Source organism: Armigeres subalbatus, chromosome 2, assembly GCF_024139115.2.
Source record: "Armigeres subalbatus isolate Guangzhou_Male chromosome 2, GZ_Asu_2, whole genome shotgun sequence".
NCBI classification, from domain to species: Eukaryota; Metazoa; Arthropoda; class Insecta; order Diptera; family Culicidae; genus Armigeres; species Armigeres subalbatus.
In genome coordinates this window covers 279895549-279908816 of record NC_085140.1, presented here as the reverse complement: position 1 = coordinate 279908816, position 13268 = coordinate 279895549, and the positions used below count along the sequence as shown (strand labels likewise).

The 13268-nt window shown below is 37.6% G+C and overlaps 1 protein-coding gene across 9 annotated transcripts in view; it reads left to right on the top strand.

The window, feature by feature from the left end:
• The first annotated feature begins 1000 nt into the window (after positions 1 to 1000).
• The window catches only part of LOC134212314 (galactosylgalactosylxylosylprotein 3-beta-glucuronosyltransferase S), a 58716-nt gene continuing 46448 nt past the window's right edge, over positions 1001 to 13268 (top strand). For 2 of the 9 annotated variants that reach the window (XM_062690055.1, XM_062690050.1), the window contains exon 1: positions 1025 to 1151. Coding sequence is in view for 1 of the 9 variants with exons in the window: in XM_062690057.1 (XP_062546041.1) it covers positions 1028 to 1151 (124 nt within the window). In the remaining 8 variants the exon portion in view is untranslated. Of the gene's footprint in view, positions 1192 to 1316; positions 1381 to 13268 lie in introns of those variants that run through there. The other 7 variants (XM_062690057.1, XM_062690051.1, XM_062690056.1 and 4 more) reach the window with 7 other exon arrangements.

Genomic DNA, 13268 nt, shown 5'->3' with positions numbered 1-13268 from the left:
GCTCACTGCTGAAAAAAATCACAAAAATAATAAACAAACCAAATTCCTTTCCATTGCTTTGTTTTTGATGGGATGGAAATAGGAGCTATTAGATGAAGTGGCGAACCGTTCCCCATATAGAGTTACGCAAAGAGGATAGTTGCTCGATAGGTAGACAGTTTGACAGTTCAATGGGTAGATTTGGCTTCACTCTTTACGCAACTCTATATATAATAGACTCTGGTTTCGATGAGACAAGCGTTTTTTGGGTCCAGGGAGAATCTGTTTTCGCTGTTTATGGTTATAGGACTTAGGAATATCACGCATCAATCTTTTCTCTGGCGCTAGCCTTGGAAGATAAACGAAGGGATGTTTTGGCTAAATCAGTTCGCATTTTAAGTAATTTTTTGTATGGTGGGAGCGCAAAAGTGAACTTTGAAGCTCCGTTAAGGTGCTTGGAACTCAATGTGAACCAAAAGTGAACGAATTGGTTCGGTTAGGAACAAGTTTAAGTAAAATATAAAACTTCATAGGGTAACTCTAGCCTCACACGCTATTGGCGCTTTGATGTTGCATGAAGAAGAAGAAGCAGAAAGATGATAATCGAAAAAATCTCCACGGGAAACCATACGGAGAAGTTTTTAAAACTCTTCGCAAAAATTCTAAAAGCAATTTAATTAAAAACGGTAAGCAGTACGGGGTTGGACTTTTCTTATACTGTGTTTTAAGTGTAATATTAGAAAATAAAATTTCGAATAGAAATATTGTGTTTATTATACAGTAGATGTATAATAAGTATGGGTAAATATGAATTCAAGGAGCAGTTGCCTATCTCCGATTTTTTTTTATTTCCGTGCAAATGTAACACGAAATGTTGCACAGCAACTTATGAAGCAACACAACAGTGTCAAAAATGTCACACTGTTTATGCTGTTTTATTTACCGTTTCTATGCTGTATAACCGTTAGCCTGGGGTCGATTTATGCTCGGAACTGTCAGAAACACAAAACAAATTTTCTGGATTGACATCATCGAGCCAACTATACTTATGGCTGTCAGTCAGATCAGTTTGTTCCGTTTGTTCTGTCTGCTTCAGTCATTGACGACCCTTCGATGCAGTGTGAATAGTATCTCGTTCGGTTCCTACGCTTCTTCTGCGGTCGTATACCCAAGTGAGTTAAATTTCGGTACAGACGGACAGCGACTTCATAGGTCGGTTTTTATTCGCAATCCTTGTTTGAAGGCTGTCCGCCCGTCGGTTTCACTAAATGAAATCAAAACATGTCTCGTGTTGTGTTTTGTAACATAATGCATCCACCTGCGTGCAAAAAGGCGTGAAGAAAGAAAAACTAATTTTGTGTTGGTTGTCTACAGTTTCGAAAGGAAGGAAAATTAGTGCTGGTGTGTTTCGATCTGTATAGTCCGTGTGTGTGATTGAACATAAAATATTTAGGACTCAAAAATAGGATGTGGTGGGGAAGATGATATCATTTTTGTTTTCGATAAATCAGTGGAATGAAACAGAGAAAAGACCAGCTTCAAAATGTTGCTAAAAGTGATTGTTTCAGAAACAAGCCCGGTCTACATAATGCTTATGGTCTTGTATGGATTGCGGACAGTACATGAAAAGACTTCTTCCTAGTCAATATTATTGTGAGCATTAAATGAAGTGTATTCGTTATTAAGGACATTACACCGACTACATAATCGTATGAAATCGGGAGTATTGTAATGCAAATCTCTGACAGTTTACTTTATGCATAGAACAGCGTCATGCTGTTAAGAAACCAAGTCTAAATAGGCTATTACCCTCCGTCCTTATAACGTGCTATATTATATGATTTAATATAAGACGTTATATGCACTCATTTTTGTGAACACTCTATGTTTAAACCTGTTGTGTCTATATTACGACTATTACGTGATATAGCTCATAGTCTGTCTGGCACATTACCATCGGCAAGGGTAACTTCAACTTTGTATTTTACCGTGCTCAGGGTGTCTACTCATCTGTAAAAACAAAATTCCCTGATTTTTCCAGGTTTTTTCCAGGTGTTTTACATTAATTTCCAGGCAAAAACAAACGTGCCATATATAGATTTTAGCAGCAAAATAATCAATTTAGAAAAGTAAATATTGCGAAAAATATTATTTTAAAGAATATTTTGGTTTCACCCAGAATATGCTTCAGCCATTCAACCAAAAGACCTTCAGGAATCGCATAGGAAATTCCTCCAGGTATTCCTTTGAAAATTTCTCCATAGATTCCATCGGAAAATCCTCCGGATTTTAAGAATTGCTTCAGAACTTCCTCCAGGATTTAATTTTAAAATTTCTTTGCTAAAACTTTAAAAAACATCTCAAGGAATTGTTTCGGAAATTCCTTTAGAGATGCATTTAGCGATTCCTTTACGATTTTTTAAAAATTCCTTTAAGTGTTTGTTCGAAAATGTCTTGTGAAAATCCCTCGGAAATACCTTTATGAAATACTTTGCAGATTTCTTTAGATATTCTTCTGAAATTTATTTTAGGAGAAGCTTGGTTAAGAATTCTAACGGAAATCTCTTTGAATTTTATTTCAGGTGTTTTTTAAGAAACTTAAGAAAACTTCTCAAGGAAATGTTCCGAAAATATGTTTAGGAACTTCTTCAGGAAATTCTTCAGAACTTCTTACATAAAAATTCCTTCAGGAAATGTGTTGATGCAAAAATATGAGATTGCTGGGTCCATGAAGTAAGGCATAAACCTTCTTTATGTCGTGGGCTGTTTTTGGGGCATTTTATGCTTTACATCCTTTATGCCCAACGTCCTTATACCTGTTCGCGTGACCAACATCTAGTTTGTTCTAGCTTGTGACCCACATCTAGTTTGCTTGGACCTAGCAGCCAAGGTACCGGTTCGATAAATATCAAACGACCAAGTATAGCCTATTCAGATTACGCAGATCATAAATGATCATAAATATCATGATAAACAACAACCTGATGCAATCCCCATACATTCAATTTTCTTTCTCAGCTTTAACACGATATTTATTACGATAAATAATCTAATCGTAATCTGAATAGGCTATTAAGCTTATTGAAGCATATTTCGGCAGAATAATTTCATTGGCTACAGCGCCACTGGCGTTCTATTACTGCTTTACTGTAAAATCCTTCGGAAAATGCTTTGGATATTTTTTTGAAATTCCTTGGGATTTTTTAGGAAGTCATTCAGAAGTATCTTAAGGAAAACTTTAGAAAACTCTTGGAGGAGTTTTTCCGTATATTTTGCTTTTAAGAATTCCTTCACAAATCACTCTACACTTTTTTTTTAATGAAAATCCCTTCAGGTTTCTTTTCGGGAATTTCTCAAAGAAACCATACGGAAATTCGATTTTTATCTTGGAAATTCCTCACGAAATAATTTAGAAAATTGCTAATCATTCTTATGGACACTCTTTTAGTGATTTCTTTGAATAATTCCTTGGAAAACTGATCCCGAAATTTCTTCGGAAGTTCCTCCAGGAATTGCTTTGAAAAATTCTAACTAATTTAGTATTTTTTAATATATTCCTAAAGAATTTCCGAGGGAATACTCAAAAGAATTTACAAAGCAATCCCTAATTAATTTCCCGAATAAATTCCTAGATTTCACCGATAATAGCTTCGGAAATTCTCCAGGAATTCTTTAGAAGATGGCAAAACGTTTTTTGCGAAACAACGATCCATTAACGTTACTACATATTCAATAGATTTGATTGGTATATTTATTCAAATATTTTCAAGGATTTTTTCATCTTTTGAGAGAATTCCACTCATGATCACCGGGTATTGAAATTTCCCTGATTATGTCAGGAATTCCCTGATAATTCCAGGTATTTTCCAGGCGGGGAGAAATTCCCTGATAATTCCAGGTTTTCCAGGTTTTTCCAGGTAGTAGACACCCTGGTGCTTAACCTGCTCCAGTCAAGATAAAATTTCAAAATATTTGAAGTTTGATAAAGACGTTTGGTCAGTGACGTAATTAACAGAAAGGATAGAGGAAATATTAGACTTCCCCTCAATAAAATTTTACGTTATGATACTGCGCTGCATATTGTTGTTTTTCTTAAATCGAATATTTCAAACTCATTATTATCAAAACTGAATCATTTATGAGAAGAGCCGGTCAACTGCTGTAATTCTCTTGAATAAGGAGAAAAGAATCATTTATTCATGATTAAAATTGAAATAAATAACGTACGACGAAAATTTAATGCACCCAAATTGTTCCATGTTCATTTCCTTCTAGAGATGGATGAATAAAAAATTAAGTTGGGTGTTGTTTAGCTCACGAAATAGTAATTTTCTGGAAATTTAAGCTCAATTGAATGTTGCATAAGCAGACTAATTTCATTTAAACTTTATTATGAGGTGTTAAACCAATATATATGAAAATATATACCTCCGTCAATATTTTGGTCCTATTAAGCTCATACTGGCAAAACATACAGATGTCATGTTAAAGAATAATACCACAGAATAATATACTGATAATAATTAAGTTTTCATTATGTTTAGCTTATTTTCTAAGAGTTGGGCTGTATTCTATGAACATTATTGATTGCTCTGATTGCTAGGCAATTGAAGAATTCCAAGGTCCATCAATCGCACTAGTGGAGACTTACCTGTACCTCTTTGTAGGATTCGATCTTCAACATTGAAAACTTCACTATAAGAAATCTATCAATCTGATACAAAGGTTTTAGGAAAATTCTAGGCTGTGGTAATAGGGAGCGGACTCATACTGACATTGGCGTTGCTGCCGGGAAGGTGATGTTTTCCACTAATTCTCGATCGTCGATCGGGTCACTTTCACAATTTCATCTCTGTCTGGAGGATTTTCCGGTGGGAACGTTTGTGACGGACGATCTTCGGTAGACCATTGAATAACGTCCGTGTGCATTCTGGGTCGGTATATTTACAGTTAATTACTGCACCAACTTGTAGCTCTTCGACCTGTTGCGATTTCTTGTTATTACTACCGGTCTCTACATTAGCGATAAGGAGAATCTAGTCGCGATTATAAACAAACTCACGAACTGTAATATTTTTTTTATAAACTTATCCTACTGTTGCGAAATGCAGTAACGACGTCATCTTTCATTCTCTGCTAAAAATCTTTTTTTCTGGTCTCACTTCCGGCATTCGCACTACATGTTCAGCCTACTGTAACCTGTCATATTTTGTCAGCCTGGCGATGAATAGAGTTTTGTGTAGGTACTTGATGATGCATGCGTCTGTGCCACCAAATATTGAACTTAGTATTTTCCGATTAAACACTCCGAGATTTCGATAGCCTGGATCTCTTAACGCCAATGCTTTATGGCCCTACAGAGCAATTGGACGAATCAACGATGTGTACAGAGCAAGTTCTGTCCGTGCGAGACTTTAGCTGGCTACGAAAACCTTACTTGCAATACATCTTTTCACCTCACGGCAAACATCATTATCGCATGCAACAAGTGTTGTAAGATATATGAATTCGTCGACAACTTCAAATCGCATTCTCTGCCAGCCACCAGGTACTCAGTTTTAACGGCCTTATGACAAGCCCTATTCTTTCAGTCGCCCGTTTAAAAGGCACAAAAGCTTCTTCTACTGCTCTGCGATTTACACTAATGATGTCGATGTCATTCGCAAAACCAAGGAGTATAATGTAAGACTTGTTGATGATGGTTTCGTTTTTTTGCACACTTCGTATAGCACCGAATCAACATTTCGGGAAACGGAAAAAAATCAAAATTTTCCGGGATTTTCCGGGATTCCTCGAAATAAATTTGAACGCAATAATCGACAGAAATGTATTCAAAATTATTATCAAAAATAAATTTTGACGCTCAGATTATTTCGCCTTATAACTATTTTGAAGTAGTTCAATCAAAGTTAATTGCCTATTTCCGGGGATTAAACCACCAGACTTGGACGTTAATTTACAATGTTATGAAAACTCATATGTACAGTACGCTAGACTGGTGCCCACCAACTAACCAACCAACCAATAACCAACTTAACCAACTAAGCTACGAAGGACCTCCGTCGGCCTTCGCAACCTTGCGGCTACTGAACGAGCTCGAGATTCCCAAATTGGACGCATAGTCAAATCACTCGCAATCCATTTCTCAAGCCAATACTTCCACATGTGTATAGTACACGTCCACATTAGAGTACACGGCTATACACATTCTTCATCAGCAATTGTACTGATCAAGTGTGGTTGTAGTCAAGTGTAGGGTGATGGGTTCGAGTCCCATCGAAGGGAAAGTGGTTACCTCCAATACATTTTCCAAATCAATATCTTCCACATAACGTACATATTCACATATGAGTTTTCATAATATTTTGAAGTAGATTATGCTGCTGCAGTGTTGAATTACATTACAAAAGTATAAAACTTGCCAATTTATTTTTCATATAACTTAGTCTTTCCTTTGTTTTTATGAGGATGAAGAACACAATTTTTCAAGGTTGCCGTTTACTTTATCTCCATGTTGTAGCATTATATTTGAGTACCGTAACCTGCCCTAATTCCGCACATCGCCTAATACCATAGTTTTCATCAAAAATCAGAACCTGGCTATCATGTACATCGTATTATTTGGTTAAATGTTTCAGTTTACCGGTTCCAATAGGTTCAAATAAGGTCCAGGAAGTACAAAACTTCCATAGAATGCCATAACTTTTGAATTCATGAAGTTTGATATGCAGCATGATGGGGTTTGCTTATTTCCCAAAATTGACCCTTGAACCGGTACGTGGTAAATCAGTTTACCGGTTCCAATCGTTTCAAATACGGTTCAGGAAGTACAAAACTTCCATAGAATGAATCGACTGCTTTGAGCGTGCTTACAGCGGCACACTAGGAGTTAACTTCCTGAAATCAGTATGGCGAAAGGCATCTAAGGTTCGATTTTTCAAAATTAAGCACTTTAATCGAAAAAATATTTGGTAGGCGTAGTAGCGGACACCATCCCTCATAACCGATACCAAATAGTTTTTCATGAAAAGTTCCTAATTTTGAGAAAACCAGCGTTAGATGTCTTTCGCCATACAAATTTCTGGCGGTTAACTCTTGCTGGCTATTTTGTGCATATACTATAGCGCCTGGATGTGGCTGCGGCGAGTAGAAAATCAGCCACTGCCAATAATTCATTCCGCACATCGCCTAATACCATAGTTTTCATCAAAAATCAGAACCTGGCTATCATGTACATCGTATTATTTGGTTAAATGTTTCAGTTTACCGGTTCCAATAGGTTCAAATAAGGTCCAGGAAGTACAAAACTTCCATAGAATGCCATAACTTTTGAATTCATGAAGTTTGATATGCAGCATGATGGGGTTTGCTTATTTCCCAAAATTGACCCTTGAACCGGTACGTGGTAAATCAGTTTACCGGTTCCAATCGTTTCAAATACGGTTCAGGAAGTACAAAACTTCCATAGAATGAATCGACTGCTTTGAGCGTGCTTACAGCGGCACACTAGGAGTTAACTTCCTGAAATCAGTATGGCGAAAGGCATCTAAGGTTCGATTTTTCAAAATTAAGCACTTTAATCGAAAAAATATTTGGTAGGCGTAGTAGCGGACACCATCCCTCATAACCGATACCAAATAGTTTTTCATGAAAAGTTCCTAATTTTGAGAAAACCAGCGTTAGATGTCTTTCGCCATACAAATTTCTGGCGGTTAACTCTTGCTGGCTATTTTGTGCATATACTATAGCGCCTGGATGTGGCTGCGGCGAGTAGAAAATCAGCCACTGCCAATAATTCATTGTAACGATTGATTTTACCACCCTATTACAATGAATCGCCTGCTTTGAGCATGCTTACAGCGGCACACTAGGAGTTAACTTTCTGAAATCAGTATGGCGAAAGGCATCTAAGGTTCGATTTCTCAAAATTAAGCAGCTTGATCGAAAAAATATTTGGTAGGCGTAGTAGCGGACACCTTCTTACACTACTGGTACCAAATATTTTTTCGTGAAAAGTTCCTACTTTTGAGAAATCCCGCTATAGATGCCTTTCGCCATACAAATTTCTGGCGGTTAACTCATGCTGGCTATTTTGCGCATATACTATAGCGCCTGGATGTGGCAGCGGCGAGTAGGAAATCAGCCACTGCCAATAATGAATCGCCTGCTTTGAGCGTGTTTACAGCGGCACACTAAGAGTTAACTTTGGTAAATCAGTATGGCGAAAGGCATCTAATGTTTAATATTTCGAAAATAGGCAATTTAATCGAATAAATATTTGGTAGGCGTAGTAGCGGACACCTTACTGCATAACTGGTACCGAATAATTTTTCGTGAAAAGCTCCTACTGTTGAGAAAACCCGCGTTAGATGTCTTTCCCCATACAAATTCCTGGTGGTTAACTCATGCTGGCTATTTTGCGCATATACTATAGCGCCTTGATGTGATAGCGGCGAGTAGCAAATCAGCCACTGCCAATAATTCATTCATTTGCTCACTGTCCATTCAAAAAAATAAAATACAACATGAGCTTTCGGAATACTTGTGCTGCCACCTATCAGATACTAGGGTAACGCTGACGGTGTAATTTTCGCGTATATGTATTGAGCTCCACTCATATACGTTCACTCCTTCTACTCTACCAAACGACTGCAACCGATTTTGAGTTCATCCGATGGGGCTCTAGCGATATGGTTTGCACTGAGCAATCGAATGTATTTAGCCAAATTTTAAGAAGGGGATCTTTTGTAACTGGGAAACACACGAGTACATTTTCCATTAGCCCAAACAATGATTGGAAATTCTATACCTATGGGGTACAATAGAATCCCATATCAGATTATGGCGCCAAATTGTAACGAAGAAGTATGTCCTTACAACCGTTCAGCAGCTTAAGCGCCACTCCCAGTACCAGGGAGGCTGCTGACGTAAGTTGGAGTCCGGCTGAGACCCTTATCTTTAGGCGAGTTAAGTGGTTCAAACACTCTCGTTCACTTCAACTACCCAAACCCGAAGCAAATAAATTGGGAACCCTTTGGGCCAAGTGGAAAATATTGTTCATCAAACCGATCAAACTATTGAGAAAAAAATTACTAAAAATACCATTTGAACAAAGAATATAGAAATGGCAAACTCAGACAGATTTATATTAATCGTGCATTTCGTTTTAGGGTTTTACATTGGAGGGAAGGGCGGTTTTACTGTCTATCCTACCTTACTTCTACCCTAAACCTGGCTCTTGGTGGGAAGCTCCCACGACGCGTCGAAGTGGTGTGGATGAACTCGTTGGCGTACGCGTAAAGTCCAGCGATCAAATCGATATTACCATCACGTGGTTGAGCAGTGAGAAGCTATCTCCTTTACGAAATGCGCGTAGCGATTTCGAGCTCCCAGGTACTCGTGCTGATTGCACGTGCACGTTGTATGTCTACCTCAAACTAGATACTCTGCTCAAAAATCGTCTAGTGACGCCACAGTTTGCATTGTATTCAGCAATTATCGGATATTAACGAAAAGTTATCCTAAAACTTGTAAAAAAAGTTATCCTAAAACTTGTTAAACAGTGAATTGCCTTTGGAATACTGTTAAAGCGCGTGTGCTCCCTTAGGGACCGGGCTTGGTTAGTACCATCCCAATCTAGCTTAGGATTCCCTACTCAACGTGGGGTGCTTATGTGTACCCAACGTAAGTACACGCGCGGCTGTTTCTAACCGCCACCGAGTGAGTAAGACGATCAACGAGATCGAGCAGTGGTTCCCCAATATAAACCAGTTATTCGTCCCAGCCGTGGGTGAGGTGTGATTTTTCCACCCATACGGCTCATTACCACCCACCAAGCTCCAGTGCAGTGTAAAGTGCTCGCTCACCAACGTTTCGGTCGCCGTCAGAAGTGTTCATTCGAACAACACGCATACGCACCCGGTCACTCGAGGAAATCTGCTCGACCGGAAGGCACTGTCGGTGCAGTTCACGCGTTCATTGGCGCACCGTTCTATCAGCACGAGTACCTGGGAGCTCGAAATCGCTACGCGCATTTCGTAAAGGAGATAGCTTCTCACTGCTCGACCACGTGATGGTAATATCGATTTGATCGCTGGACTTTACGCGTACGCCAACGAGTTCATCCACACCACTTCGACGCGTCGTGGGAGCTTCCCACCAAGAGCCAGGTTTAGGGTAGAAGTAAGGTAGGATAGACAGTAAAACCGCCCTTCCCTCCAATGTAAAACCCTAAAACGAAATGCACGATTAATATAAATCTGTCTGAGTTTGCCATTTCTATATTCTTTGTTCAAATGGTATTTTTAGTAATTTTTTTCTCAATAGTTTGATCGGTTTGATGAACAATATTTTCCACTTGGTCCAAAGGGTTCCCAATTTATTTGCTTCGGGTTTGGGTAGTTGAAGTGAACGAGAGTGTTTGAACCACTTAACTCGCCTAAAGATAAGGGTCTCAGCCGGACTCCAACTTACGTCAGCAGCCTCCCTGGTACTGGGAGTGGCGCTTAAGCTGCTGAACGGTTGTAAGGACATACTTCTTCGTTACAGAATGCCATAACTTTTGAAATCATGAAGTTTGATACGCCGCATGATGGGGTTTGCTTATTTTCCAAAATTGTCCCTCGAACCGGTACATGGTAAAACCGTTTACCGATTCCAATCGGTTCAACCACGGTCCAGGAAGTACAAAACTACCTTTTTTTTTTTTTTTTATTTGTCACTTTAAAAATCGTTATAATACATATAAATCAAGATTAGAATACAAATACATATTTTCCAAATGTGTGCCTAAAATAGTTTCTCTGGTTCCATCTCCTGTTCCTAAGCATGTTCTTGAACACGAATATTGATGGATTTTTATAATATTTCATATTGTACAATATTGTTTCCGTTACCAGCCATAAGACTGCTTTCATGTCTTTTCTGTTATTCGCTATGTGAGTCCCTATAATTTGAGTAGCACAGGTCATATTAATTTTCATCTGGCTTTTAATTATTTGTTGAATCCATTTCCATAATTCTTTAGAATATGAACATTCTTTGATCCTATGCAGATTCGTATCGATTTTGTTACATATGTCGCAAATATTTTCCGTTTGACCCCTGACTTTATGTTTGCTAAGTTTTTCTTTGTTAGCATAAATATCATTTAAGATTAGATATAACATTGATTTTGCGTCTGAGCTAAGGAAGTTCTTGCTAAAATTTTCCCAAACGGTAAGCCAATCGTAGTTTGGAAATTTCAATTCAATTTTTGGAACATATTGGTCCTTGACTAACAATGAATCGTATATCAAAGCAACCGTATTCAAATAATCGATGGATTTGTATTGCATAGCGATGTTAATCCATTCGTTGGTATTCCGGGACAGTTTATGTGTATGGACAATTCAGCATAAAATGCATAGTTTCTCTTAACGTCGAGTTTGATCCGTACAAAATTTGTTTTATAAACAAGGCTTTTAACTTTTCCTCTACATTTACCAATGTTAAACCAGCTTTCTCGAAGGGTAAGAAAAGTTGTCTTGCATCTACTTTAAAAATCTGAGAACCCCAGAAGTAACGAATAACTAGCTTTTTAATTCTTCTATATGGATTCTGTCCGGTGCTAAAATTTGTCCTACATACCAGAGTTTACTTAATATAAAGGTATTGATAATCCAAACTTTCTGAATAATATTTAGATTTCTAATCCCTATCGATCCCAAAGCACATTTGCATCGGGTTATCAAAGTTCTGTAATTATTATCTGTCATTTCCTTCCAATTTTGTTCGAATATAACGCCTAATATTTTTAACTGCCTTTCCTCTTTAATTTTCTGTGGTCCTATCATAATATTATTAATTCTTAGAAATCTCGATTTTTTTAGATTCAATTTGATACCGAACGTTGTTCCATATTCATCTGCTATTTTTAAGACTGTATCGAATTCTAAATCTGTTCTTATAATAATCGTAACATCATCTGCGTATGCAATTATTTTAATGAATTCACTGTCAATAAGAATTCCAGTTATTGACTGATAGACTTGTCTAATTGTTGACTGATAGACTTGTCAAATAATAGCATAGATAAGGGACAGCCTTGTCTAACTGATTTTTCAACCTTGAAGCTGTTTGTTAGATGTCCATTGAATAATACCCTCGACGAAGCATTTCGATATAATTTTTTTATGCAATTCACTAACTGCGATGGGATATTGTACGCTTCTAACACTTGCCATAGTCTGTTGTGATTTACATTATCAAATGCTTTTTCCATATCTAAACTAAAAATTGCTGTCTTGAATCGTTTCGACCCATTTCCTTTAGCTACTATACTGCCGTTATACGCATAACTGTCCCATGTATATAGGGAATCCCAGCAAACATGGGACAAATATGCGTATGGCGGCAGTATAGTTCTCAACTTATCAAGACTTTCAATACAAGACTTGCTACCTTAGAACACCTTAACTTTTGAAATCATGAAGTTTGATGGGTCGCATCATTTCCGTAAAGTGACCCCGTAACAGGTTCCGGCGGAACGTCCGGATTCCGGAATACATGCCATATTTTGGACCGATCAAATTCCTGATCAAATTTGGTATAGTTTATGCATCGTTTCTATTCAAAATATCTAAAATAATATTTTCCGAAGTATGCGTTCTGGCATATGGCCAAAAGCTAACACCAATTTTAAATCCAGAATAACTCCGGTATCAAGTAGCCACTCCTAAAAATACATATAATACAATAATACAAAATACAATAAATTCCGCTTCTTTTTGGTGAAAGTTGCGAAAAAAATGTTGAAAGACAAACAAGTTATAGCCAAAAAGATTTTTATTTCCGTTTTCAAAAGGGGGGTTGGTAACGGAAGGGTTAACTGCGAGGTTTCTAAGCCAAGTTACCATTTTTGCATTCGTATGAGGCTAACACGATGATACTTTTATGCCAAGGGAAGTCAAGATAATTTCCAACCCGAAAACTTTCTAGATCGGACCAGTAATCGAACCCAGCTGCCTTCAGCATGGTCGTGCTTTGTAGCCGTGTATCTTACCACATGGCTAATGAAGGCAGGTTTCAGTACTGCAGAGGATAAATAAATGATGGGACATAGGGTAACGGTACCAATAGTTACCTCCACTATTGGTAGTAGATCCATAAAAGAAATTTTTTTTTTAAATCGATAGATTATGGGAAATTTATAGCTTTAATATCTTAACAAATAGATAATCTAATAAATATGCTAACAAAAATGAAATTGGTGTTATTTAACATCAACATCAACAACTACCAAATATTGC